General features: G+C 47.9%; 1 protein-coding gene across 1 annotated transcript; it reads left to right on the top strand.

Annotated features, from left to right (window-relative positions):
- The first annotated feature begins 12,267 nt into the window (after window positions 1–12,267).
- On the top strand, window positions 12,268–23,834 carry SPP2 (secreted phosphoprotein 2). The gene is made up of 8 exons (XM_051998378.1): window positions 12,268–12,439; window positions 12,523–12,647; window positions 15,336–15,458; window positions 16,553–16,663; window positions 17,309–17,360; window positions 18,178–18,228; window positions 21,069–21,148; window positions 23,700–23,834. The coding sequence occupies exons 1-8, from the start codon at window positions 12,388–12,390 to the stop codon at window positions 23,700–23,702; spliced, it is 597 nt and encodes a 198-aa protein (XP_051854338.1). The 5' UTR covers window positions 12,268–12,387; the 3' UTR covers window positions 23,703–23,834.
- The last annotated feature ends 3,035 nt before the right edge of the window (window positions 23,835–26,869 follow it).

Genomic DNA, 26,869 nt, shown 5'->3' with positions numbered 1-26,869 from the left:
GGGGGACTTGTACTGTTTGGGCTCCCTCTGCTGTCCTGTGTTCTTGGTATATAAGCTTTTTCCTGCCTTTTTCCAGTCAGACAAGTGGGGAAGTCTCTAAGGCTACCATGTCACATCCCTTTTGTATCGGCAAACTAGTTCCCAGGGTTCTAAAGGTGGAGTTTAAGGATAATTTATCTAGTATTGTTGCTCACAAATGCCCATTGCTATGGTTTCTTCCATAGCCAGACACTTATCAATTATCCAGCCGGACACTTAGCTTTTAGAATTGGCTGTTTCCTCTGGTGATATAGTATAAAATATCCCCGCAAAGTCTGGGCCACATGTGCCCACAAGTACAGATTCCAAGGCAAGGTGGGCGCCATGTCCATGTGCTTAGGGATCAGAGATGGCAAATCCACAGCCAGGACGGGATGAATCCTCTCCTGCATCCAAGGTGTCTTCATGAAGTTCTTTTTAATCATTGTGTGACTTTCTCCTGGGATCCTGGGAAAGTCCTCAAGCTGCCTTTTCTCAAGGAAACTTGTGTCTTTGGAGTTGCTGATAAAGAGTCTCCTATCAGCTATTCCAGGGACACTGATCTTTCAAAATTCACAAGGCCAATCTCTCTTGTCCCTAGCCCTACCTCCTGCCAAGTGGCTCCTTCTCGGAGGCTTGGCTGGACGCCTCTGTCTTCCAGGCTGTCCAGACACTTGAAGGTGCAGCTTTCCAACTGACTTTCTTGTTTTACTTAAGATGCACAGGACATGGCCGAATCTCTTCAGACAATCCCAATACACTTCCTGTGTAACATCATTTCATTTGATTCAATGACTTTTTTTTTTCAAACTTAATTAAGGATTTTTAGTACTTAGTTTAATGGTTTTGACTGATTGGTTGATTGAATAGATGCATCCTTACTTGATTAAAGCTTTTACTTTAAGTGAAATGAAGAGACTGATTGGTTTGATCGACCCCCTCCATCTTTACAAGTGCCATGGCTCCTACAATGTGTGCCCGATACCCGCTGCAAAATGTGTCTATCTTCATGATATAGATAAGTCCCTTTCGAGCCTTCTTTGGTATAAGATTAGTTGCTGACTCTTGTAACCTCGGGAAAATATAAAACCTCTCTCCCCACTTAGAGCTTTTTTAGTAACATAAGAATAAGATATGATCAACAAAGATGAGTTCTTCAACAAATAAGTAATCAAAGGATATGGGAAAAAATAGTTCTCAAAAGAAAAATTGCAAACTATTTACAGTCATGTAAGAGAGTGATCCAGATCACAAATAATAAGAGAAACACAAATCAAAATAACCCCGAGGCTTCCCCTTATGCTCAAGAAATTGGCAATAAGACAAGTGAATGAAAATAAAGTTGTGGGAGGGCAGGTGTTTCAAAGTCAATTTATTTCAGAGAAAATTAAGAGGGCATTTTTGTCAGAGAATCTCTGTTTGGGGAATTTCTGAGCATAAGCAATACTTCGAAATGCCCAAAGTCCACTTAGTCACAACACATTGTTGGTGGAACTGGCAATTAATACGACCATTTGGGAAAATAATTTTAATTATACAAGAAAAGACAATGAACATGTTAGAAACAAAGTAAGTTCTTATTGAATGGGAAATGGTAAAGCAAACTGTGGAATAGAGATGTCATGGAATACTATAAGAAATAATGAATACATAGAAGTATGGAAAGATTTATATAAGCTGATTAGAGTAAAGGAAGCAGAGCTGAGAAAGAACATACGCCATGATGATATGATGTAAACAAAATAATCAAAAATGAATGTTACAAATTACTAAGAATAAGCACAATCATAAAGAAGAGATACAAGACACTTGGACTCCAATGCAGAGGTGGAAGCCTTATACATGTGGACCATTACATATACTTTCAGATGTTTTGATATATTGATCAGTTTTGCTTAGTTTTATTTTATTCCTTAGAAATTATTATTTGTTACATGGGATGGCTTCCTGGTAAGGGAAGGGTCACTAGAAGAGATTGTGGTGATGTTAAAAAAAAAAAACACCAAAGATATCAATAAAAATTATTTTTAAAAAGCCAATGCTGGAGAGTTGGGGTAATAGGCAACAAGGGTTCTGAGTTCAGATTCAGGAAGACTTGATTCTAGTCTTGGCCATGACACATACTATGTATGTGAGACTTGACAAGAAGTCACTCACCTGCCTCAACTTGAGTCTCTTCATCTTTAAAATGACAATAAGAATTCTCAGAGTTGTGAGGAACAAATGAGACTGATAAAGTGCTTTGCAAATGCTACAGTGCCACATAAAGGTTAATGTTTCTCAAGAGCAGACAAAGCTTAGGTGGAGTCAGAAGACCTAGTTTGGTTATATGACCTCAGCCAAGTTCATCAACATATCACAATCTCAACTTTCTCATCTGCAAAATGGGACAAAAACTGTTTGCTTTTTACACCTCACTCGGTGTTTATCAGAAGAACATTTTATAAGCCTTGAAGAATTCCAGAAATAAAAGCTCATGAGATCACCAACATAGAACAAAAAGCCACCTCAGAGTTCATCCAGGTCTACACACTTATTTTACAGATAATGAAACTGGAACCTAGGCGGATATTAGATGGCAGAGTCAGGATTGCAATTCAGATCCCATGATTCCAAGTTCCCTCCCTTTCTCCTGGACCACACCACCTCTTATATGATAGCTTCAGCTAATCTGATCATCTGTAGAAAAGTGGGGGGTGGATGAGGGCATAAATAAAGGTAAACTGAACAGATCAAGACTTGTGTCTGGGAAGAGGGGTGTAGACTCTGTGAGCATGAACCTCTGAAAAGAGAAATGCATAAAATCCAAAACAGGTGGCGGTTAATGTGGGCCATCCTATAGCAAAGCTGAAAGAATTCATCTGCTCCCTCTCTACAACCTCCTGAAAGTCCCAAACAAGCAAGAAGAGCAAATGCAAATATTTGAAGTTTCAAAGTCAACTCGTTTCAGAGAAAATTAAGAGGACATTTTTCTCAGAGAATCTCTATTTGTGGAATTTCTGAGCATAAGCAATACTTCGAAATGCCCAAAGTCCACTTAGACACAGCACAGAATCATGAAAGCCCGCCGTGCTTTTGATCAGGACTCTGACAGCAACTTCAGTGAGACCAGCTGGGGAACACCAGCCAACGGGACATATCGGGAAACGATCAAAAACTTTGAGAAGTGCCTAATTCTAAACAAAGCAAAACCAAGGAGGGTTTCAACATGTCTGAGAGGATGGTTATGTCCAAGCCCGACTTCCCTCCTTCTTGGAAGTAGTAACAAATGTCCAATACAATAGACAGCAAAAAAAGGACAAGGTGAGCCGTCTTTACAAGGAAAAATCATCTTCCCAACACACACACACATACACACACACACACACACACACACACTAAATAGACAGATTCTCAGAATAGAATTGCCTGGATAAAGAACCAGTACTCAAACATGGCAAAAACAAATAATAAAGGAAAATCAAGAACAATAGACCTGGAATATTTCTAAGCTTCCCAACTAGTGATGTTCAGTAGAGCTTAGAAGGATAATCTGAGCATTGTCACTTTCCTTATAAAATATAAAGAAACTTTTTTTAAAGTCTTAATAATAATTTCAGTAAATCATAAATAAGTATGAAGGGATGTTAAGTAATCATCCCACCCAATTTAAAGTAAGCAACAAATTATTCTAGCCCTTTTAAGATATGAAAATGAAAAGTTCAGGAGATAGTTTCTGGGTAGCTAATAATCAAGTTATTAATTAGATTATCTGATAATTTAAAAAATTGATGGTCAGTGGTCTCTCTAAGTAACCAAAGACCAAATCATGGAGATCACTGAATGTTTAAATACCTTTGGAAAGGGGGTGCCCCGATAGGTGAAAATCAACCCTGATTGGTGAACAATTAATGAGGAGGTAGACTTTCAAATGAGGAGGAGGGCTGAAAGCCTTCAGTTCTTGATGCTGAATCATGAGGCTCATGTTTCCAACAAACTGAACAAAGCAATCTATACCCAGATTGTTCTGGTTTGTTTTCTCCTTCATGAGCCGGGTTATCCTAAAACTTTAATGGAGAGGTGCAAAGGAATGGAATTCACCTAAATTAAATTCTAATTTAAACAGAAATAATGTCTCCTAATTGGGTGAGGTCCCACCTAAGATTGAGGGGGCACATGTTCCTGAAGGACTGGGGCAATCGCATCTATCAGCTATATCATTCAGAGACTGACTTGTAGGGGCTGGTCCCTGATTGTAGAAATAGAAAAAGCCTTAATTCAAATTTAATAATTGGTTATTAATATAATAGAAAATAATAATTTCTCTTACCTTATCCATTTGCCAAGTGAGAAAACTTCTGTTGAATCAGTCTGTTAAGGGCATTGAACTAAGCGCAAACAAACTTGGATAATCAAAGTTCGGAAGGAAAAAAATGCTCCAAATCATTGGATGAATGAAATTGTGCCACACAGAAAGTATTCCATGAATGGCTAAAGAGAGTCCGTTCAGTGAATTTTGGATCAAAATGCAAGTCAATTCAAAACCTCGAATTTGAGAGTCTGACCAGATTCATGGAAGAAGCCATTCCAGCCAAGGACTTGATGGGGAATTGATGGAGAGGGCAAACAGAAAAGAAGAGCATCTGCTTCCTTTGCTCCTTGGCCAAAAGGAGACATTACACACTTTAAAATGTTCAAAATTCTAATCGGTATCTGTAATGTTCCCATCTCTTAAATATACTCGTTCTCCGGGAGCAGATTTCTCGGGGAGCTTCTGGAGGCAGCCTTAGTTTCAGTTCAGAGTGATAATCACCTCAAATGCAGCCAGCTGTTAAAAGTTCAAATCCTTTATTATCTCCAGCTTCTGAATCTCCTTCCTGGGGCTCGGTTAGCTTTCTTAAAGGCCTACCTCTCCCTTGGTTCCTGCCACTAGTCTTTTGCCTCTTCCAGCTTCAGCCTCCACCTCCCTCCAAGTGCCTCCAGCCAGCACAGGGGGCGAATATGGAATGGACCTGACTCCACCTCCGAGAGTGGGCTTGTGGGTTAGTGGGCTTGTCCTTCCTGATTTATGAATCTCCTGGACTCCTCTCTGACTCGTGAATCTCCCAGAGTCCTCTCTGACTTGTGAATCTTGTAGAACTCCAAGGAGTACTAAATATATTAGTGAGCTAGAGAACTGTTAAGTACCATGCTAAATTAGATAACTGACTTAGCACCTGGTGAGAATTCTAACAGGTATCCTAGCAAAGTCCCTGAAATAATAGAAGGGAGCAGTGTATGCGTCAAGAACAAGGACAAATTAGACAGAAAAAAGGCAGTTGCAGGATTCTACAAAGAGACTAATAGAAAGCTACGTTGTGACTAAGGAGAATTCATGAGGATTCCACAAAGGAAAATAAAGGATTTCCAATAATCAAGAGCTGTTCTATGACCCTTTGCCACATAAGTTCTGTAATTTGAACCCACTTTCCTCAGAGGATACTTTTAAAAATATATGCTTTTAGCAATATATCACAGACTTTGGAGTAAAGCAAATAACTTTAATTAGAAGCTAATTGAGTTCATGTGGTTAATTAATATTGTTATAATCAATGGGGGAAGCACACCAATGGCAGTTCATGAACTATAATACCAGATAACCAAACCCAAGAGCTCAGAGCCTACAGTCTGAGGAGAGATGTTGAAGTTGCCCTTCGGACATTATCAGTCTGAACAAGAGTTTGGGATAGAACAGCCTTGCTACACATAAAAGGAAATTTCTTGTATTACATAAAGAAGGAAAAAGTAAAGGTTGATAGAATCCATGTGACACAATAATAGTAGAAATAAAAATATAGAAACCATGAGTTTCAATCACCAACAAAATCTACAGTTTCTGGGATTTGGAGAGGACTTTATGAGCAACTCAGATGAGCCATTTCTCAAATGAAAAAGCTCCAAGTGAAATCACTCTACATTTTTTGCCAAGACCAAAAAATTAAAAAAATAAGCTAATATGTGCCTTTCTGAAAAGTAATAGAAATGGTCACCACAAAAGATAAATAGTTACTGTCAAGAAGAATCATACAATGCACACAAACACACTATACATGTGTATTATGTCTATTGGTAAATATTTAAAATATTGTGCATGTGTATATATTTAAAATATATCATTTCCTGGGAGGGAGAACCAATACTAATAACCTTGGGCAGGATTTTTGACATGTAAATTAATGACAAATCGATCATTTGTTAGTTAATGTCCTTTATTTGAAGGTCCCATACCAACCTTTCTCAATCTGGCTCAGCTCATGATTCTATGGACTAATTCCCAATATTTCTTCTTTCCCTAATTCCTTTCCCACCACTACTTTTTTGCTCTTTTATGTGCTATCTTCCCTCTTTAGAAGGAAAGATCTTTAAGGACGAGAGCAATCTTTGGGGGGGGGGGGGGCTTTTGGGTCCACAGCCCTGAGACAAGTGCCTAGAATATGGTAAATGCTTAATACATGTTTTATCTATTTATATCTTTGAAGTTCCACTTATAAAACAGAGTTTTAATAAGCATAATCTAGGAATAATTGGAAAACCCAAAAGTTGGCAACCAATAAAGGGTGGAGGGAAAAGGAAGAGAAAGGAAAGAAAGGATTTCAGAGGACATCACACACATTATGTATCATTTGCTCTTCAGGAAACTCTATGCAGCAGATTTTTTCATTATCGCCATTTTTTTCAGTTGAGGAAACTAAGGCAGGGAGAGGATAATTTATTTTCTTATCATCACAATGAGTTTGTGTCAGAGGCAGAGCTTGAACTGAGGTCTTTGTAAATCAAAGTTCAGTGCTCTATCCACTGATCTACAAGCAATAATAGAGGGAAAACCAAACTTAACAATTATAAGGCAGGCAGGATTATATGTGTATCCCCAGTACATGTCATAGTGCATAACAAGCACTTAATAAATACTTTTATTGATTGACCAGTGTTATTGAAAGTAAATGGATCAAAATATAGCAATATGGTACTTAACAGGAAATATAGCTAAAATAGAGGTATACACATAGATTTTAAAATGAAGAGCAGGAATGAGCAGATGAATTCAAAGAAATACAGCATGACTTTGACCAAGGCAAAGAGAAAAAATGAGTTATCATCAAGAGAAGCAATCAAGTAAAGCACATTGCCATAACAAAGGCACCATGGAAAAAAGACATCATTCTTCACTGTCCTGTTATTATAATGGCATAACAAGCAAGTACTTAAAGGAAACATTGAGTGAAATGCAGAAAGACCAGGTCAGGAAGGCATTAATAGGAAGAGATTTTAGTGGTATTTTGAAAATTGAAGAATTTAAACAAACAAAAAAGAAGTTCTAGAGCCTAAGGAAATGTATGAAAAAAATGGATTTGTAAGAATTTTAGAGAAAAGGAAAGATGTAATAGGAATCTTGGTAAATTATTCCTGAAATAATATCAGACTGGTTAAAAGGATTGAAGGGGAAAGCAACAAAGGTTGGAGGGGATGTGAAAAATTGAGACACCAATATGCACTGTTGGTGGAACTGGGAACTGATACAATCATTTTGGAGAGAAATCTGGAATTATGCCTAATTATCTATACCTTTTGACTCAGAAATGCCGTTACTGGATCTACTTCCAAAGATAATTAGGGGAAAAGGAAAAGAAACTGTATGTTCTAAAAATATTTAGAGCACCTCGCTTTGTGGTGGCAAAGAACTGAGAAATTCTCCATCATTTGAGGAATGACTGGACAATACATGGTATATAATCATGAAGAAATACTACTGTATTATAAGCCTGGTGATCTTAGAAAAATATAGGTAGATTTGCACAAAATAATGAAGAGCAAAATGAACAGAGACCAAGAGAACATTATAAAGAATAATTGCAATGTTGTTTTAAGAACAGTTTTGAGCAACTAAATCATTTTGTCTATTACAAAAACCGAAATGAACTACAAAGGACATAAAAAGGAAGATGCTCTCTGCATCCAGAGAAAGAACTGATAGTATATATAGAATGATTCTACGTATGTATGTATACATAAATAAACAAATTTGTGTCTAATAGTAGCCATGGCTGCCTCTGTGTGTGTGTGTGTGTATATGTATATGTATATGTCTGTATATATGTTTGTGTATATATGTGTGTACATGTAAATATACACACAAAAAAATTTGTGTCTAATGATAACCATGTAGGGGGGAGAGGATGAAAAAAGGGAAAGGGGAAAGTCATATAATTTTATTATATATTTAAAAGTAACAAGTTTGTACATAAAAAATTGCAGTTTCATATGCAATAACTTTTTTTTTCTGTTCTACTGTCATGGAAATGCTTGTTTTATTTCTTAAGTTCAGAATAAAACAAATAAAACAGAAATGCATGCAAAAATCTGAAATATATCCTTATATAAAGTGATCACTCATATGAAATAACAATGTAGTGTAATCTATTAAAACATTACCTTTCTGAATTTGGGGATTCTTCAAAGGGAAGAGCCAGCTTCTAGTAAAAGGATCAGGGAGCCCTTTGTAGTGGAGGTGATACCTGAACAAAGCTTTGAATGACTCTGGTTTTAATCGGTATAAAAGAGCGTGGGAAATGAGGACGAATTTGCAAAGGTACGGTGGCAGGAAGACGCGGGGTGTGAATCAGTGACTGGTTTGGGTTTGCTGAAACCGCACTATAATTGGCAGCATGACAGATGAAAAATTCTCCTGTTCCTAGTTCATCAGATTTAAGCTGAAAGGCCTTAGTGATCATAGGGTTCAATGGACTATTTCCCAACATTTCTCCTTTCCCCAATTCCTTTCCCACCACTACTTTTTTGCTCTTTTATGTGCTGTCTTCCCTCTTCAGAAGGTAAGACCTTTGCTTCCTCCCATTTGACACTTTGAAACCTAGAGAGGTGAAGTGACCCCCCAAGAGCAACAAAACTAGTAACCAGCAACACTGAAATTTGAAGGCAGGTCCTCTGGCTTAAGAGAGACAGCCTTATATCCCAAAGAAATACTAAAGAAGGGAAAGGGACCTGTATGTGCCAAAATGTTTGTAGCAGCCCTATTTGTAGTGGCTAGAAACTGGAAAATGAATGGATGCCCATCAATTGGAGAATGGCTGGGTAAATTGTGGTATATGAATGTTATGGGATATTATTGTTCTGTAAGAAATGACCAGCAGGATGAATACAGAGAGGACTGGCGAGACTTACATGAACTGATGCTAAGTGAAATGAGCAGAACCAGGAGATCATACACTTCGACAACGATATTGTATGAGGACATATTTTGATGGAAGTGGATTTCTTTGACAAAGAGACCTAACTGAGTTTCAATTGATAAATGACGGTCAAAAGCAGCTACACCCAAAGAAAGAACACTGGGAAACGAATGTGAACTATCTGCATTTTAGTTTTTCTTCCCGGGTTATTTATACCTTCTGAATCCAATTCTCCCTATGCAACAAGAGAACTGTTCGGTTCTGCAAACATATATTGTATCTAGGATATACTGCAACATATCCAACATATAAAGGACTGCTTGCCATCTAGGGGAGGAGGTGGAGGGAGGGAGGGAAAAAAAAATCGGAACAGAAACGAGTGTCAATATAAAGTAATTATTAAATAAAAATTTTTAAAAAAAGAGACAGCCTGCTTTCTAACTGCCCAGCTCCTTCCTCATTTAACCCCTTGGCAGCCTGGCAGGGAGCCGGCACTACTACTCATCGCCCCCAACATCCCCTCTAGGAGGAAGAATCTGGAGTCTGAAGATCAAAGAGGCCACAGAAACCCCCTTTTTGTTGGTCACTAATCTGTGGGTACTGTACGATACATGGATATGTGCATGTGTGTTTATATATATATATGTGTGTGTGTATAAGGATGGATATGTGGGTATATGAATTGTATATGTATAAGCATGGATATATGTGTGTGTTCATATGCATGTAATGTATACATGGATGGATATGTGAATATATATGCATGTATGTGTGTATATGGATGGATATATGGCTATATGGGTGTGGCGTATGTTGTGTGTGCATGTATATACACATATGTAACATGTTTATTGCGTTCTGCATGTTTGAGACGGATGAATAATACTTGATTTTCCTTGGATTTCCCAGTCTAGGAGAAGGCAGAGCAGTGTTCATGGATGCCATCGGGGTCCACATAGGCCCTGTGGATTTCACGACCTGACAAGTACTCTTGCTCCACCTCTATAAAGACGGTGTGTCCATGTGTTCACTGCCCAGGGATGAGCCCACTTTCTAAGCTTCCCATCGGGGGCACTGCTCACGCCACCGCTTGTCACTTACTCTCTTAGAAAACCCCGCGACGGCCCTTCTCTAGGAGGCTGTAGCTTCCTGGCTGGCGATCCAAGGTGAGTGCCCAGAAAACAGCCAGTCCGATCCTCCACCAGCAAGGCCACATGAGGGTTAGAGGGTTTAGCTCCTCATGGACCGGGTTTGACTGTAATCTAGGAAATGAAAAGAACGTTGCTCAAATATTAAAATATCAAAACTTCTCTTATTTCAAGGCTCAGACCCCACCCCGTCCTTGGCTTCTCCTCTCTCAGTTCACTTCCCACTGACTTCACAAAATCAGACTTGGAAGAGTGCGCTTTATGCGGTTTATTTCTATGGAGTCACTTGCCCTGGTAACCTCCTAGGCCTCCTCTGTGCTCCCTATCGTTAGTGTGAAGAGGAAAAAGCTCCACTACACAGACTCGGCCCACAAGAGGGAATGGGTGAAAGCCCTGTGCACTACTCAGCTCTACAATATGGACTGAAAGAGAAAGTCGGGGAAGGTGTGACTTACTGCCATACCCCCAGAAAGAAAACTCAGGTTTCTGCCACCTTTTCCTGCAGGCCCTGATGGCCCTGGACTCCACTCGCTTCTGGCTGCAGCTCACTGTGGCCTTAGTGGGGTCATAGAGAGAGAAATCATTTCCAGCTTGGGGGATGAGAAAACCTCATGAGAGACACAGTGTGCAGAGAGACATCTCTGGGAGCTCTGACCATTCAAAGTTCCAATCCTTCCCTGAAACTTTCAGGTTCATTTGGCAATAAAGGATCCTTGGTATCTCTCCGGGAACCCCCTTTTTCCCTCTCCCTCTTTTTTTCTCTCCCACATACAAACTCTCATAAAGGACTGAAGCAAAATAAGTAAATCACAGACCCATGGACATCTCTGAGGAAATTATGATTGGCTAAGAACATATACCCAAAACAGTTCTATAAATGTTAAAGTTCTTATCGACATTAGCTCAGATATATGCGGCGAGTCCCAAGACCATGAATTCTGTGAGCTCCCAAATGCAATCGTGAAAAGAAAAAAGGAGGGAGGAGGGGAAATGGAGCAAGACCCTTAGCAAGATCAGGACGGAAGCTGAACTTTTATGGAATGAAAGCCAACACCCAAAAGATGCCCCAAGAAGTCTCCCAAGCCCCTGAGAATAGAAGCACGTGGAAGCCTCGGGACCGCCAGCAGAGAGAAGACTGGGGGCTGTTCTTTACAGATTGGAATAATTTGGCTGCCTGGCCAGAGGCTCCCAGGCAGGAAGAAAAGACCTGCCTTCACGTGCTCCATTGGAGGCCCGGGTTCCGCTCTCAGCTGGTGCCTTTGGGGCAGCATGAAGCCCAGAATCCTGGGCTTCGGGTACGGCAGACCAGGTTCCGCTGCCATCCCGGACGCTTCCTGGCTGTAGCCCTGGCCTGGATCTCTGTGCTTCTCTAGGCTGGTTCTGGGGTAACAGAGATTGAGCCCCTGGAGTCTGGCAGGGCCGGTCAGAGTCGTCCCTTCTGGCACAGGCTACGAGAACCCACAGCCCTCGGAACATCCAAGCTGAACTTCAGCAAAAACATCTACCTTGGTGGCCGAGGAGACGCGGCTCCGCCGTGCGAGCAAACGTTCTGTGGGAAGGGGCTGCTCCATGGGAAAGCCCTGGAGCCCTGGGGCTTGGGTTCCAGTTCTGCCTCCAACACTAACTTCCTGGGGGATGTTGAGTCGGGACTCCCTCTGCTCATCAGTACAATGGGGACATTAGACTGGACAACCTCTGCTCCCTTCAGTCCCTGAGATCCTGCGAGTATCTTTAAAAAGGGGCCTTGTCCTGGGGTTAGGTCAGAGCTGCTACATTCCCCCTTTGGGGTCTAAACTCCAAAGGCCGCTCCGTACAGTAGCATTTTCATAAGAGAGACTTGGCAGCAAATATTTGCTCCCGGGTCAATGTGAGCGGCGCTGTTTGCTGAAAAGTGGCGACACGGGCCGGGCCAAAGGCAGAAGGAAGGCCGCACCGTAAGGGACACTTCGTCCCTTGGGAAGCCCCCCGGCAAAGCCCCCGGCTCCGATCGGCCCTCGGCGGCCGGACAGACGGCAGTCATGGAGGCGCTGGCGATAATCGCTCTGGCCATGAACATCTGGGCTGGCGCAGGTGGGATGCCCCGGATGCAAGCGGCCTCCGATCATTTCTAGTCGAATCGGCTGGTGACTCCTTGTCTTCCCTCCGCCATTCAGGTTTCCCCGTGTACGACTACGACCCAGCAATGATGAGAGAAGCTCTCCGGGCCTCCGTGGAAAAAGTGAACTCCCAGTCTCAAAGCCCAAACCTGTTCCGGGCGTACACGAGCTCAATCAAAAGAGTAAGTAGGTCCCCACGGTGCCCTGGGCTGGGGTCACTTTGTGCAGGCTTTCCTACATTTCGATTTCCTTTTCATCAATATTGTCATCTGTAGAGATAATTTAAAACCAATCTCTAATTGTGGGGGGGGGACAGCCCAATAGAGAGCCCCCAGTGAGACGCTTCCTCTCCCAGTGCAGACGCCTGCTCTGCAGTTCAGTCTCCGTGAGTGGCCCGGGGCATATCCAGGGTCACCCAGCCAGCGCGCATCAAGGAAGAAAGGAGTCCAAAAATGAGATTTAAGAAATTAGTTTCCTTGAGATAACGAGGCTCCTGTCATCGGAGGGATTCATCAGAAGCTCAACAAAAGATTGTACAGAGGAATGGACTGAATGACCCGGAAGGTCAGGGCTGGGAGGAGCTCCTTCAGTGCAGAGAGAGAGATAAGGAAGCTGGGATGGAGAAGTCCCAGCCAGTGCGTCAGTGGCGCAGCTCGGCCTGGGGCTCTCGCTCCCCCAGCCAGGGCAGCTTCTACAGCGTCACACGCCCGTCTCTGAGAGTCTGGGGTGCTCCACGCTCAGTGCAGGAACCAGAACCACGGGCGGTTCCTCGAACATTAGGGGCCATCTCTCCCTCCGGGCCTTTGCCCTGGCTGCCCCCCCCCTCCCTGTTGTGTTCTTCCTCCTCAGGGCTGCCTCTTATGTCTCTGGCTTCCTTTGAAAGGCCTTTTCTCGTCCCTCGAGCCGCTAAGACCTGCCCCCGAGATTCCCCCTGTCCCACAGACACAGACGTGTACACAGGTCCACAGACAGACAGACTATATATAATGTATATAATCCATGTGTGGACCTATATCTTGTATGCACATACTCTGCACACGTCATCTCCTGCATTTGAATTAAGACCCTAGAGGGTAGAGAACATTGTGCTTTTACTTTGTATCCCTACTGCTTAACACAGTGAAAAGCATGAGCAGCATGACCAGCTGTCCCAATGGGGACCCAACTGGAACTGGCCAGTTGGGCAACACAGGTCCTCCTTCCTTCCTCCCTCTCTCCCTTCCTTCTTCCTTCCTTCCTCCTTTTCTTTTTCCCTCTCTCTTTCCCTCCCTTCCTTCCTTTCTTCTTTTGTTCCCTGCTTCCCTTCATTCTTTCTTTCCTTTTTTATTTCCTTCCCTCCTTCTATTTGTCACTCTTTTCTTCTATCCTTCCCTCCCTTCCTTCCTTCTTTCCTCCTTCCTTTTTCCCTCTCTCCCTCCCTTCCTTCCTTTCTTTTCTTCCCTACTTCCCTTTCTTCCTTCTTCCTTCCTTTTTTTTACTTCCTTCTCTCCTATCTGTCACTTCTTTATTCTATCCCTCCCTTTCTTCCTTCTTTCCTCCTTTCCTCTCTCCCTCCCTCCCTCCCTTCCTCCTTTCCTTCCCTTCTTTTCTTTTCTGCCCTCCCCCCCTTCCCTCCCTTTCCCCTCTCTTTTCTTTCCCTCCCCTTCCCTCCTCGCTCCCCTCTATCCCCACAGGGAGCACCTGGGAGTGCTCTGACCGAGGGACGAGGGCCGTACACTGTGATCACGGACACCCTGCAAGATCTCCCAGCTTGGGGGTTTGGGACGCTTTTTACCTAGCTAACAGGGGCCATTCTCTGCCTCCTTCACTCGCTGGCCTTGGTCACTAAATGGCAGCTGCCTCAGTCAGGCTGAAACCTGAGAGACTTTAGCTTAAAAGGGCGGAGGTCTCTCGATGCCTCGGGGCCATCTCAGCCGCCCCGATCGATATCTTGCTGCTGGGCCCAGATGGCTCCGCAGGGGAAAGTGAGGCAGGTGACTCTGCACAGCCCTCCCTCTCTTCAATCCAATTCACTGCCAGTCTAGACATCGCCCCATGACGTCATTGGCCACACAACAACAGCAGCGCTTAACCCAGTGCTTGGTATGCAGCAGGTGCTTAATAAATGCTTATGGCCTGTTTGGTCCCGAGCCTGCAGTGCTCGCCACAAAGCCCGGGAGCCTCTGAGCTGCCTTAGTTTCAGATCTGAAAGATCCGCGGGAGATGGAGAAGTAACGGAGGAAAGGCAGCCTCTGGGGCACATGGAGCTGGGCTGACCCCCCCCCCATGACCCCACTTCTGGGGGCTCCTGCCCTGCTCTCCACCGCAGCTCTGGCGGCGCCTCAGTCACCTCTGGCCGGCCCTGGGAGGGCCGCACACCAGAGAATGCCGCTCAAACTAGCCCAGAAATAGTGCGGGAAACCAGACAGTCGCGAGCTGGTGTGAGAGCGATTGCTCCCCCTGCTGGCGAGGAGGAGAAGCGCCTTAAAGCTCATCTTCCACAAAGCAGAGATCAGCTGGGGTGGGGGAGGGGGAGCACTGGCCAAGGGAGGAGAGGGGGAAAGAGGGGGAGGGGGAAAGAGGGGGAGGGGGGCCGAATTGCTCCGAAGCGTTTTCGGACTTTGTCCCACGGGGCTCTTGGCTAATTGTCGGGGCTTCCACGCTGTGAGAGGGGGACAGTAAGGACCCTCCGTGGGGTGGCCCCCGGGGGCCACAGGAAACAGGGAGATCCAGCTGGGAAACAGGGAGATCCAGCCGGGCCCGAGTCTCCGGAGCAGCTGGTGAGCGGGAACGCCCGGATCCGCCGGGTCGGAGGGAGAGGGAAGGGGGGCGTCCGTCAGCCGGGGGCGACCCCCACTTCTCTGCGGGCGCTGACGCTCCCCTCCCCCAAGGTGAACTTCGTGAATGAGAACGAGCTGACCATGGACATCGACTTCAGGATCCGCGAGACCGAGTGCGGGAAGGAGGCCGGAGGCCCGGCGAGCGCCTGCGCCTTCCGAAGGGACCGCTCCGCGGTAAGCCGGCGGGGGCCAAGCCCGTGCTGGGCTCCCGCTCTTCTCCCCACGAGGTCCCAAAGGCAAAGGCAGCTCGCCCGGAGGAGGGGCTGGGGCTGGGAGACTGTGGCTACGGGACCGGAGGGGCCGACCCCGGCACAGCCTGGGTCCGGCAACAGGAGCCCGGCCTGGTGTGTGGGCTTCTGGCCCCGACATGGTCTGGGGGTACTTATGTGTGCCCCACCATGGGACCATTAACTGGGAAGGAGAGGGGGTGTTCTTCAGGCAGGTTAAGGAGCTGCCTGCCCCAGACTGCAGCCTCGGTGCTCCCCCACTGCAGCCTCGGTGCTCCTCCACTGCAGCCTGGGTGCTCCCCCACTGCAGCCTCGGTGCTCCCCCACTGCAGCCTGGATGCTCCCCCACTGCAGCCTGGATGCTCCCCCACTGCAGCCTCGGTGCTCCCCCACTGCAGCCTCGGTGCTCCCCCACTGCAGCCTCGGTGCTCCCCGAGCTCTGCGCCCCTGGAGGGCCCAGTACATCAGGCTGCCCGTGTCCTTCCGACCAGCTTCGGGACCGGAGACTCCCCAGATTAGCAATTTCAGGGTTGCTGTTTTCTTCAGTTTATGAGGTGCCCCTGTCCTGAATAACCAAAGGCTGGGGGGAACCTCTGGGATAAAACACCCGCTGGTGGATTAATACTCACATACCCCCAGCCCCAGTGGACAGACAGACAGATAGACGGATGGACAGACAGACAGAGGGATGATGGACGGAGATAGGAGATAGACAAATAGAAGAGGGCAGAGATTGTGCATATCTTAAGCACTTAGTATACAGCAGGCACTGAGCCAGGGAATGCAAATATAAGCAGTAAAGGCAATCTCTACCCTCAAGGAGCTTCCACTGCAATGGGGAAGGCCAGCACATAAAAAAAGCTGAAAAGGAGCGTTTGGGGAGGCCGGGACAGTCAGGGTCAGCAGCGGGGAGAGGGTGAGCGTGGCCAGCTTGGGCCCTTCCTTTGCCTCACGTCCCGGAGCACGCCGTCTTTCCCGAAGTGGTTTCCCTGGCTGGACGTGGCCGGCAAGCTCCGGGCCCAGCCCCTTTTCTGTCCACAGCTAACAGCCTCCTGCAGGAGCACGGTGCAGATCTCCAGGGAGCAGGTGCAGAACGTGTGGGTGCGCTGCCACCGCGCCTTCCCCGGCTCCGATTCTAGTAGCAGCGAAGAGGTGAGTCCGGGCCCGGGACACGGAGCTCCCTGGGGGCTTGTGTCTCCCGCCAGGAGAAAAGTGCTGTGACTCGCCCAACTGCACAAATGAACTAACCCATGAGGCCGTGGGGCTGCTTCTGGGCCACCCTCTGTCAGTCACCCGGGTCAGCTTCCCATAAATTCTCTTTGGTCAATTTGACTCTGAGACAGCGGAGAGAGAACAAGCTCGTGGCCCTCTGCCAACCCCCAGGACTTCCCAGGGCACCCTCCTCCCTCCTAGCCCCATGTTGCTTGGGCCTTCACCCCTCCTCCCCAAGGTCCCTCAGACAAAAAGGCCTGGTTTCTTTTGGAGCCTTTGCCCTCTGCAACGAATGCCCTCGGCACTCATGGGCGCAGCCCAAGTCTGGCAGAGTGCTTGCCTCCATCATCCAGGGTGCCGTCCTCCTGTGCTCAGGCACCTCGGGTCCTGGTCCCCGCCAGCCTCTGCCCGCCGTCCTTCCAAGTGGGTGCTCGCAGCCCTCTGCAGGTCCTTGGGAGGAGGAGGGGACCCCCAGCGCCCTCTCTGATCCCTGGGACAAAATGCTGGATGATGGCTCTGCCAGAACCCGGGCGGGCGCTGCTGGCTGAACGCCTGTGCCTCTGTCCCATCTCTGCCTTCATCTAGATTTTTGGGAGCCGGCTGGGATCGTACAACTGGAGAAGCTACCACGTGAGAGGTCAGCGGGGAGCGGGGGGCGTTCCCGGGGCGACCTTCTGGCAGGAGCCTCCTTTGTGCCTTATGTGTCTGTGACTCAAAATCCCCCAGTGCCAGGGCGCGGGGGTCGGAAGGGAAGTCACAAGTCCCGCAGGCCCGTCCACTCCTATCTCCTCTACAACCTCATGGTCATCTTCCCTCACGTTTATGTAGCCCCTGGAGGCTCATGAGGCACTTTACATACAGTATTTTTTCTAATTTGCTTCTCAGGGGAAATAGCTTCTCTTATTATCCCCATTTTACAGATGGGGCAACTAAGACTGAGAGGTTAGGTGATAGCCAGTGTCCATTCCCAATGTCTTCAATGTCTCTAGGGGCAGCTAGGTGGCGCCATAATTCACTTAGCACCAGGTGAGTTCAACTCCAGCCTCAGATACTTACTAGCTGGGTGAGCCTGGGCAAGTCCCTTAACTCTGTATGCCTCAGTTTCCTCATCTGTAAAATGGGCTGGAGAAGGGAATGGCCAAGCACTCTGGCTTCTTTGCCCAGAAAACCCCAAATGGGGTCACGATGAGTCAAAAATGAGCTGAACAACAGTGAGCACTCATTCCTCCTGATCCTGCCCTTGGGAGTGCTCCAGGGATCACCTCTCGGGTGATGATTCTTTTAAACGTGACCTTCCTGAAGGCAAGGACCCTTTCACCTTTGCCTTCGCTGCCTCAGTTCCCAGCCCAGACCTCCTGAGGCTGTAGAAGGATCTCTGCCCGAGGTGTAGGGAGCCGGGGGAGGAGACGGGAGTCTCTGAGAAGCCTGGGTGGCTGCGTGTCCTTGTTTTGCAGATATGGACAGCGATGAGTCCAGCAGTGAGCCCCTCTATCAGAGGTCACTGGGTAAGTCACTGCACGCTCCGCTCTGTGACAAACACCTGGGGGAATGTTTGTCCTCCTGATGGCCGGAACTCTGGGGGGAACGAGAGGGAGAAGCCCTGGTGCCCGCCCGCGATCTGCCGACTGATGGGAGAGGAAGGGGAGCCAGCTTGGCTTTGCAGGTCACTTGTTTAAATCTGCTTTGAGGGGCTGCACAGTGGGCAGGAGGACCCGAGTTCCAAGCTGGTCTCACACTTAACACCTACTAGTGGGGTGAGTCACTTAACCCCTATTGCCTTGCAAATAAATAAACAAGTAAGTAAATTAATTCACTCCCCCAGCTCTACCCAAATTAGACATGTCTTGTGTGATATGGTGCAAAGACAACTGACCTTGGGGTCAAAGGCCAAGAGTTCACAGGACTTTGTCCAAATTACAGCTCAGTGCTGTGGGATCTTGGGCAGTTACTTACCATTTCTGAGCCTCAGTTTCCATTCTGTCAAATGGGGTGAGGGGTGACTCGATGTCCTCTAAAAACCCTCCTAGCTCCAGGATCCCAAGAAATACCTTCAGTTGCTCCTCTCCGACTCCTGGTTCGTCTCCCTCCTCTAGACCACTTGGTTGCCATTATTCCCATTGGCAGATTCCTCTGTAAATCATTGCAAACAAACAGGGAACCCAAATCTACATGAATAATGATGCTTCATTTAAGTCTCAATCAGTGAGAATAATGAACCTCGTGAAGTGTAGCTGCATGTGTTCAATTTCCCAATTAGAGTTATAATTATAGAGAATATAGTCGTTAGTTCCGGCCCGACGTCATGGGCGGGCATTCACACACGGGTACGTAGATGCCTGTTCTCACCCCCAAGTCGGGGTTGCCCGCTCTCACCTCCCCTCACACCGGCATTTCAGGGTTTCCAGAAAAGGGCCACGGTCACGCCCAAACTCCCTCAGGGTCTGTGGGGGGGCCCCACCGATGTGGTTTTATTTATACAAATCGACCACTTACAGTGATGACACTTTTAGAACATAACCATTTACTTAACAATAAAGTAAAAGAAATATATATTATTAATGTTACATATTAAATATATTCAAATTCATGTGGTAAAAATAAATGTAACAAAATCCACATCTAAACCCAACCCATATTCTCCACCAATCAGTTCAATGACTGTAAGAAAAAAGGGTCAGACAGAGAAGCCCAATAGAAGAAAACCCATGTGCTTAGAGTGTCTAGAGTCTAGAACTGTCACAAGTCTAGAACTGTAAGTTTCAGTGTTCTTTTTCTCCTCACAGCAGTTCCTTGGTGAATGTAACTTTTGGACCAAACAAATGCTTCCATTGCTGGGTTGCTCTGTGCTGTATTACTCTTCAACAGCAACTATAGTTTCCATCACTCCCAGTTTCAAACTTAGAAATCTCTCCTTTGACTCTTTTCTCTCCTATCTTTTTGGATTCGGAATCTGGGCCCCACCTGAGCTTATGGTTCAGATAAATTCATGCCTTAACCATCAAACTGTTCTAGTGCCCGTATCGCTCCACAGCTTGTCCCCCTTCAAGATCATCCCCCTTTCAATTCCATGACCCAGAATAACAATTTCTCTTAGAATTCTGGTCAATACAAGCTTAACTCGGGCACAAACTGTTCCATGTGGAAGAACAGGACAATATCTGGTATCTGGTAGATCCACCACCTGATCCTTGGCTTTCTCCTCTGATGACTCAGACACGTAGGATTATTTTCACTGCGACAATAACGATGATAGAGTCATAAATTTTACATGGAGGCCATTGAACCCAACCCTTCCCTTTCACAAACAGAACCCTACAGCATGATTAACTTGCCCAGAGTCAGGATTAGAAACCGAGCCACTTGACTCCAAATTCAATCATTTTTATTTCTTGCTCCAAGCCCTTTCACGTTTTACTATTTAGCAGCTCGAGGCACAAGCAACATTTAAAAATTCATCTTTTATAAGAGTGAAAAGCCCTGCACGTGCTTGCTTAGATAATAAACAGCATTCTTCAAATTTCGGTGACATTTTATCTGCGGAGTCACAGCCCTGTCTATGGGCTAAATTAAAAATATAACCAAAGCAGGCACGATGATGGTAAAATGGCATTTCCATTTGGGAACTGCTAAAGTCGTAAATTTAGAAGAAAGTTGCTATCTTCAGGTAAACACGTGTGTCTAAAATGATCCCGATGCTTTACACCAAGAATGAAATGATCAAAATCATCAAAATGCTCAGAAATGTGTCCATACAAAGAAACTTGTTTCTCTCTGAAAGCTCATGACTTTCCATTTCCAAAGTTTTCTGCAAGGGTGTATGTTCTACCCAATTTGTTCTTTTCTTAGAGGGTGTAAGTGAGAACTCGGAAAGGTACACTTCTCATTCGCTTGAACTATAATAGGCTTTGACATTAACAAAATGCACTGGGGTTTCATAAAACAGAAAATCCTTTGGTGTACCAGGCAGACATCTTAAAAATACTTCAGAACCAGGCAGACATCTTAAAAATACTTCAGAACCTCATTCTCTAGTTTCAAGATCAGTTCTTTTTCACCAAAGATACTGAACTTTCTGGGGCCATATATTTATCTCCCAAAATAAAGTAATACAAATTCAATCATCTTACCCAAGATTGTAGCTCACATTTTTAAGCAAGATTATAGAAATTATGACTAAGAAGCAACATAAATCTCAAAAAAAAAATCTGATCCGAACAGCCCTCCTCATGAGTCCCACTCTTTCTCAAGCTGTTCCCTTAGAAGACATAAATTTCATTTACAAAGCATGCTAAATGCTTACAGCCTGGGAGTTGCCAGGACTTAAATGTCTCCGTTCTCCGTTAAGGTATCAGGGACGTGTATATAGTTCCTCCTCGAAGCAGAAGACGCCAGAATTATCGAAATCGGTTAAATGGCCATAATGAGGTAAGTGACCTTGGTGGAATATCTTGGGGTTTAGTCTCTGTTTGTAGCCTGGGAGAAATAGTTCATGTCAATTTTCGGATTCATTCCTTTTTTATATTTAAAAAAATGTATTAATTTTTGCCATTTACTTAGATGAGATTTTGATTTCCATTTTCTCCCTCCCTCACCTCACCTCACCCTCCCCAAGACGGCAATCAATCTGATAGAGATTACATATGTCCAGACTTAATAAGCACATGCCTATATTTGTCGTGTTGTGAAAGAATAAGCAGAACAAAAGAGAAAAACCGTGAGAAAGACAAAAAGTGACAGACTCCATAGTTCTTTCTCCGGGTGTGGAAGGGGTTTTCCATCAGTCTTGTAGAATTGTCTTAGACCATTGTTTTGCTGAGAAGAGCAAAGTCGATCCAAGTTGAGGGGATTGGTTTACTGTAATAACCCTAGAGGTGGGGGAAGAGGCCGCCTACTCCAACCACTATGTCTTCTACCGGTCCCTACTCTGCCATCACCCCCCGTTGAGCAAGACAGCAAAGTCAGTAAAGGCAAAGTCTGGTAAGGAGCTGAGGGGCACAGGAAGGAAGACCGGGCCCCCAAAACAGGTTTTCCTGGTGATGACTCTTTCTCGTTACCTAAACGCTCCCTGCAGTCTTTGCGGTACAATGCTCTCTCCAGGGTTCGGTGACTCTTCTGGTTCTCCTTCTACTTCTCTGGCCATTCTTTCTCAGTCTCCTGTGCTGCGTCCCCTCACTGCAGACATCCCCCAACACTCTCCTGGGCCCTCTTCTCTTCTTCCTCTTTCCTAATTCATTTCATGATCTCATCACTTCCCATGGATTCAATTGTCATCTCTACGCTGATGATTCTCAGATCGAGAATCCAGAGTTCATCCAGAGTATTTAATCCAGAATTCATCTTTCTCCCAACCTGCAGACTCATAAATCTCCGCGTGGCTGCCCCGCCTACCTCTTAAACTTGACTCGCCCCAAACTGAGCTCATTGTCTTTTCCCTTCTTCCGACATCCTGCAGTCACTGGCCCTTGCACCCCGGGAGTCACCCGGGAAGCACCATTCTCACCTCATACGTGCTCTGTTGCTGAGGGCAGCCAGTTTTCCATCTGTAGCCTCTCTTCTGGGCTTCCTCTTCTCTCTGACCCTGGAAAAGGTTTGGACTCTTGCAAGGCGACCTCCCTGCCTCAGCTTTCTCCCCACTGCACTCTGCTCTCCATTCAGCTGTCAAAATGACCTACCTAAATGCCCGTCTGACCTTATCACCCCCACGCTCTGCCCGTCCTCTTGAAGATCAAATAGAGCACCTCTGGCATTCGTAGTCCTCCCCAAGCTGCTCCCTCCGCCTTCCCAGTTCTCATACACCTTCCTGCCCAACATGCCCTGGCCAGTCTTCCCTATTCTTCACACCATCGAGGTGACTCTGCCCCTCCCTCGCCCACGCTTGGAAGGCTCTCTCTCCTCATCTCTTCCTCCTGGCTCCCCAGGCTGCCTTTAAGTCGCAGCTAAAAGCCCATCTCCTCCAGGAAGCCTTCCCCACTCTCCCTTATCCTGGTCCGTTATCATTATTTCCTACTTATCCCAACTAGAGCGATTTGTGCTCCTTTTTTTGCTCATTTGGCCCATTAGCCCGGGAGCTCTCTGAGGGCAGGCACTGTCCTTTACCTTCCTTTGTAGCCCCAGTGCTCAGCACACCACCTGGCACACACTAGGTGCTTTCACATAGACCAGCCAACCCAGCTGATCTCCGTGGTAACTGAACCTGGCACAGAGAGCCCTGGTTTGAAGCTGAGTTTCATCTCTGTAACTCATGACCTAAGTCACCTTGGACTTGAAACCACTGGCCCTCAGTTTCATCATCTGTACAATGAGGAGGGACGGACAGATGTTCTCCATGCTCCTCCTTAGCTCCGAATCATACGGATCCTATGAGACAAACATAGCCCCCTTTTCCAGATGAGGAAACTGAGGTTCAAAGAGTGTTAGTAATCTGCTCAATAGCCCATAGTTAATAAAACGGGGAACGAGGATTAAAGTCTAGGTCGCATTCGTCCTCCCTCGGGGCGCGCCCTCTCCCCCTCGATGTCTATGACACATATTTGTACATGGATGTACAGAGACACGGCGATGATGGCGGCCGTGATATACTGAAATGTAAATGCACACGGTCATACACACGGTAAAAGAAAGGACTCGGAGGTTGGACGGCCTTCGGCCCGTGCCCGGGATGCCCAAAGTGATTCTCTGTCTACACGTGCGCACACACTGCAACATACCCGGCCTCACGTGCCCCACCCAGGCGCGGGCCCGGGGCTGGCACCACAGGGTGAGGGCCGGGCCAATCCGAACGGCCGTTAGCGGTCCCGCGGGGCGGGCCACCGGGCCTGTCTGTGGTGGTCGCCCGGAGACCGGGACTTGACGGGGGGATCCCGTGTGCCCACAGGATGTCCGCGCAGGAAGGAACAAATCCGTCACTGAGTGACGAGTTACAGAATGCCCACCCCCACCTCTCCCCGCTCTCATTCTTCTCTGTCTTTATTCCCAGTGAAATGGCGGCAGCGGGACGGGTGCCAAGGAGCGCGGAGGCGGTACAAGGCCCTGACCCCGAAGTTCAGGCCTGCCGGGTTCTTGTGGGTTTTGTCACCTCCCTTCCACAATAAAGGCCTCCTCCTCCATTGTTTCTATGGACTTTGTTTAAAATGGTCTTTAGATATTACACACTGTGCTTAAAATAAATGAAACTTGAACTTCATTAGAATTACTGGAGCGCCATTCACGGCTCCTTAGCTTAAAGCTAGATTGGAAGCCCTTCTACAGGCTCCTTACAAGCTGCTGCAGCCCTGGTTGAAGACTTACAGGGAGAGGGGGAAAGGGAAAGTAAAGAAATGGGTGCAAGGCCTCTCCCTTCTAAGGCAACTGCGCTTTATGCGTGTGGCAGTGAGTGACCCTATGAGCATTTACTTAGTACCTACTATGTGCTAGACACTATGCTAAGTGCCGGGGAGACAAAATAACTTAAATGGATGGATGGACGGACAGACAGACATATAGCTGAATGGATGGATGGATGGGTAGGCAGACAGACGGATGGACAGATGGACGGATGGATGGATGGGTAGAGAGAGAAGCCGTGCTCCATTTGACGCGCTCTGCCCCCAGTCACTAGGCCCTTGTGTGTCATGTGGATGATGGGCTCCGCAATGTCCTCCTTCCCTAAAAGAGCCCCTCTCCAGGCCCAGCCCGGCCCCCGCGGGTCACCCTGTTGGTCTCTGGAGTCCGCGCCTTTGCAGTTCCCAGAGAAGCCCTCTCAGAGACAGATGCGATACCTTTCCCTCAATACCCGATCTCCCCCAGGCCCTTTCCTTCCCTCCTCTCCTGGCTCCCCCTAGTGGTGACAGCTGAGTCCCAGGCCCTTTCCTTCGCTCCTCTCCTGGCACCCCCTAGTGGTGAAGGCTGAGCCCCAGGCCCTTTCCTTCCCTCCTCTCCTGGCTCCCCCTAGTGGTGAAGGCTGAGTGCCAGGCCCTTTCCTTCCCTCCTCTCCTGGCTCCCCCTAGTGGTGACGGCTGAGTCCCAGGCCCTTTCCTTCCCTCCTCTCCTGGCTCCCCCTAGTGGTGAAGGCTGAGTCCCAGGCCCTTTCCTTCGCTCCTCTCCTGGCACCCCCTAGTGGTGAAGGCTGAGCCCCAGGCCCTTTCCTTCCCTCCTCTCCTGGCTCCCCCTAGTGGTGAAGGCTGAGTGCCAGGCCCTTTCCTTCCCTCCTCTCCTGGCTCCCCCTAGTGGTGACGGCTGAGTCCCAGGCCCTTTCCTTCCCTCCTCTCCTGGCTCCCCCTAGTGGTGAAGGCTGAGTGCCAGGCCCTTTCCTTCGCTCCTCTCCTGGCACCCCCTAGTGGTGAAGGCTGAGCCCCAGGCCCTTTCCTTCCCTCCTCTCCTGGCTCCCCCTAGTGGTGAAGGCTGAGTGCCAGGCCCTTTCCTTCGCTCCTCTCCTGGCTCCCCCTAGTGGTGAAGGCTGAGTCCCAGACCTTTTCCTTCGCTCCTCTCCTGGCTCCCCCTAGTGGTGAAGGCTGAGCCCCAGGCCCTTTCCTTCCCTCCTCTCCTGGCTCCCCCTAGTGGTGAAGGCTGAGCCCCAGGCCTCTGCCTGTCTCCCTTTACCTCCATCTTCCTCCGTTTCTTCCTCAGTAAAACGCTCCCAGGGTGGTCGGGAGGGTCAAGTGCGTCACGTGCCCCTGAGGGCCACAGAATGTGCGCCCACATTGCTCCCCGACACTCACAAAGCTCTTCCCTAGCCTTTCCTCTTTTTCATCGGGTCCTTTTTCCCAAAGGTGCCGCTGCTGACGGGAGGAGGCAAAGCGGCCCCAGGGCCGCCCCCTCCCGGCCAAACACGGGGACTGAATCAGGCCCCGCAGAAGGAATAAGCCCCGGCATTGTCGGGAGCCTTGTTAGAGCTCAGTTTCCCCATCAGCCAGAATGGGACCGTGCTCCCCCTGCCGCTCGGCGCTGGCCACGGGACCAGCTGATTGGCCAGAACTTTGGCTGGGATCCCGCCTAAATCCGCCAATTGGTGGGATTTGTGACGGGGTGGAAAGCAGGCACTCTCCGCTGTGCAGCAGGCACTTATTAAGCGCTTACTATGTGCAAGGCAGCTACCGGGCATAGCGGGCACCGCCCACAAGGCAATGCCTCTCTCCCGAGTTACGGTCCGAGGCACTACGCCCCCTGCCGGGCGCCCCCCGATCTTTCCTGCCCGGTCTGTGCTGACTCCTGGCTCCCCTCGGGTCAGTCTCCCATTGCACTGATTCACAGACGCGCCCCCTTCGCCTTAGCGCCCCTCTCCCCGAACTCTTCCCGTCCGATTATCCCTTGGCTTCCGCTCAGAAAGCCCGGATTCGAATCTTGCCTCACACATTCCCTCAGCCATGTGACCGTAGGCAATTCCCCGGTGACTCCCAGCCTGCAAATGGCGACAATTACACAACCCTGCGCGGTTTCCCCCGAAAGAGCCGGGCTCGGAGGACAGAGACGCTGCCCCGCGGCTGCCGCCTTCCCGGCCCGAAGCTCAGCCGGACCCGGAGCCATGGCAGGGACACGCGGGGAGGAGTGGGCGGCGCGGGCGAGCTCTGAGCCGCAAGGACGGCGGCCTAGTCTTCAGGAGGGTCAGGGCGCTCCGAACTCTCCCCGGGATAGACTCGAGGAGAGGCTGAAGGGACACAAGGCCGTGGGACAGCGCAGGGAGCCCTACACAAGGCCGTGGGACAGCCAGGAGCGGCCGGGCCTGGACTCGGGCCTACAGAGACCCAGGAGCTGGCGGCCCGGACTGGAGAGAGTCAGTCTGACGTTTCCCAGGCTGCCCCACCTGGGACTGGGGATGGACGGAACCGAGGGCTCCTCTGTAACAGAAGAGGACGCCTTCATGTGAGGGACCTGAGGTCCAAGGTCACAGTGAGGGAGCGGAGCTAGCTGCTCCCACAACCAAGTTCTTTTTCTCTCCCCAAGGATCCACAGTAATATCTGACAGGCAGCGGAGCCTGGGCTCCGGAGACCCTTCTCTGTAATCACCTGCCAGCTCTGGATGCCCCTCAGCTGGATCTCAGCTTTGGATCCCAGCAGGACCCAGCTTTGGATCCCAGCAGGACCCAGCTTTGGATCTCAGCAGGACCCAGCTTTGGATCTCAGCAGGACCCAGCTTTGGATCTCAGCAGGACCCAGCTTTGGATCTCAGCA

Source organism: Antechinus flavipes, chromosome 4, assembly GCF_016432865.1.
Source record: "Antechinus flavipes isolate AdamAnt ecotype Samford, QLD, Australia chromosome 4, AdamAnt_v2, whole genome shotgun sequence".
Taxonomy (NCBI): domain Eukaryota; kingdom Metazoa; phylum Chordata; class Mammalia; order Dasyuromorphia; family Dasyuridae; genus Antechinus; species Antechinus flavipes.
Note: the sequence above shows the minus strand (reverse complement) of the source record. Positions and strands in the feature narration are given on the sequence as shown.

Excerpts from the sequence above, each read along its gene's own strand:
- SPP2 (XM_051998378.1), top strand. The coding sequence starts at position 12,388 with ATGGAGGCGCTGGCGATAATCGCTCTGGCCATGAACATCTGGGCTGGC. Across the intron at positions 16,664-17,308 it reads ATTCTAGTAGCAGCGAAGAG|ATTTTTGGGAGCCGGCTGGG; the intron begins GTGAGTCCGGGC and ends GCCTTCATCTAG. Across the intron at positions 18,229-21,068 it reads CCTCTATCAGAGGTCACTGG|GTATCAGGGACGTGTATATA; the intron begins GTAAGTCACTGC and ends TTCTCCGTTAAG.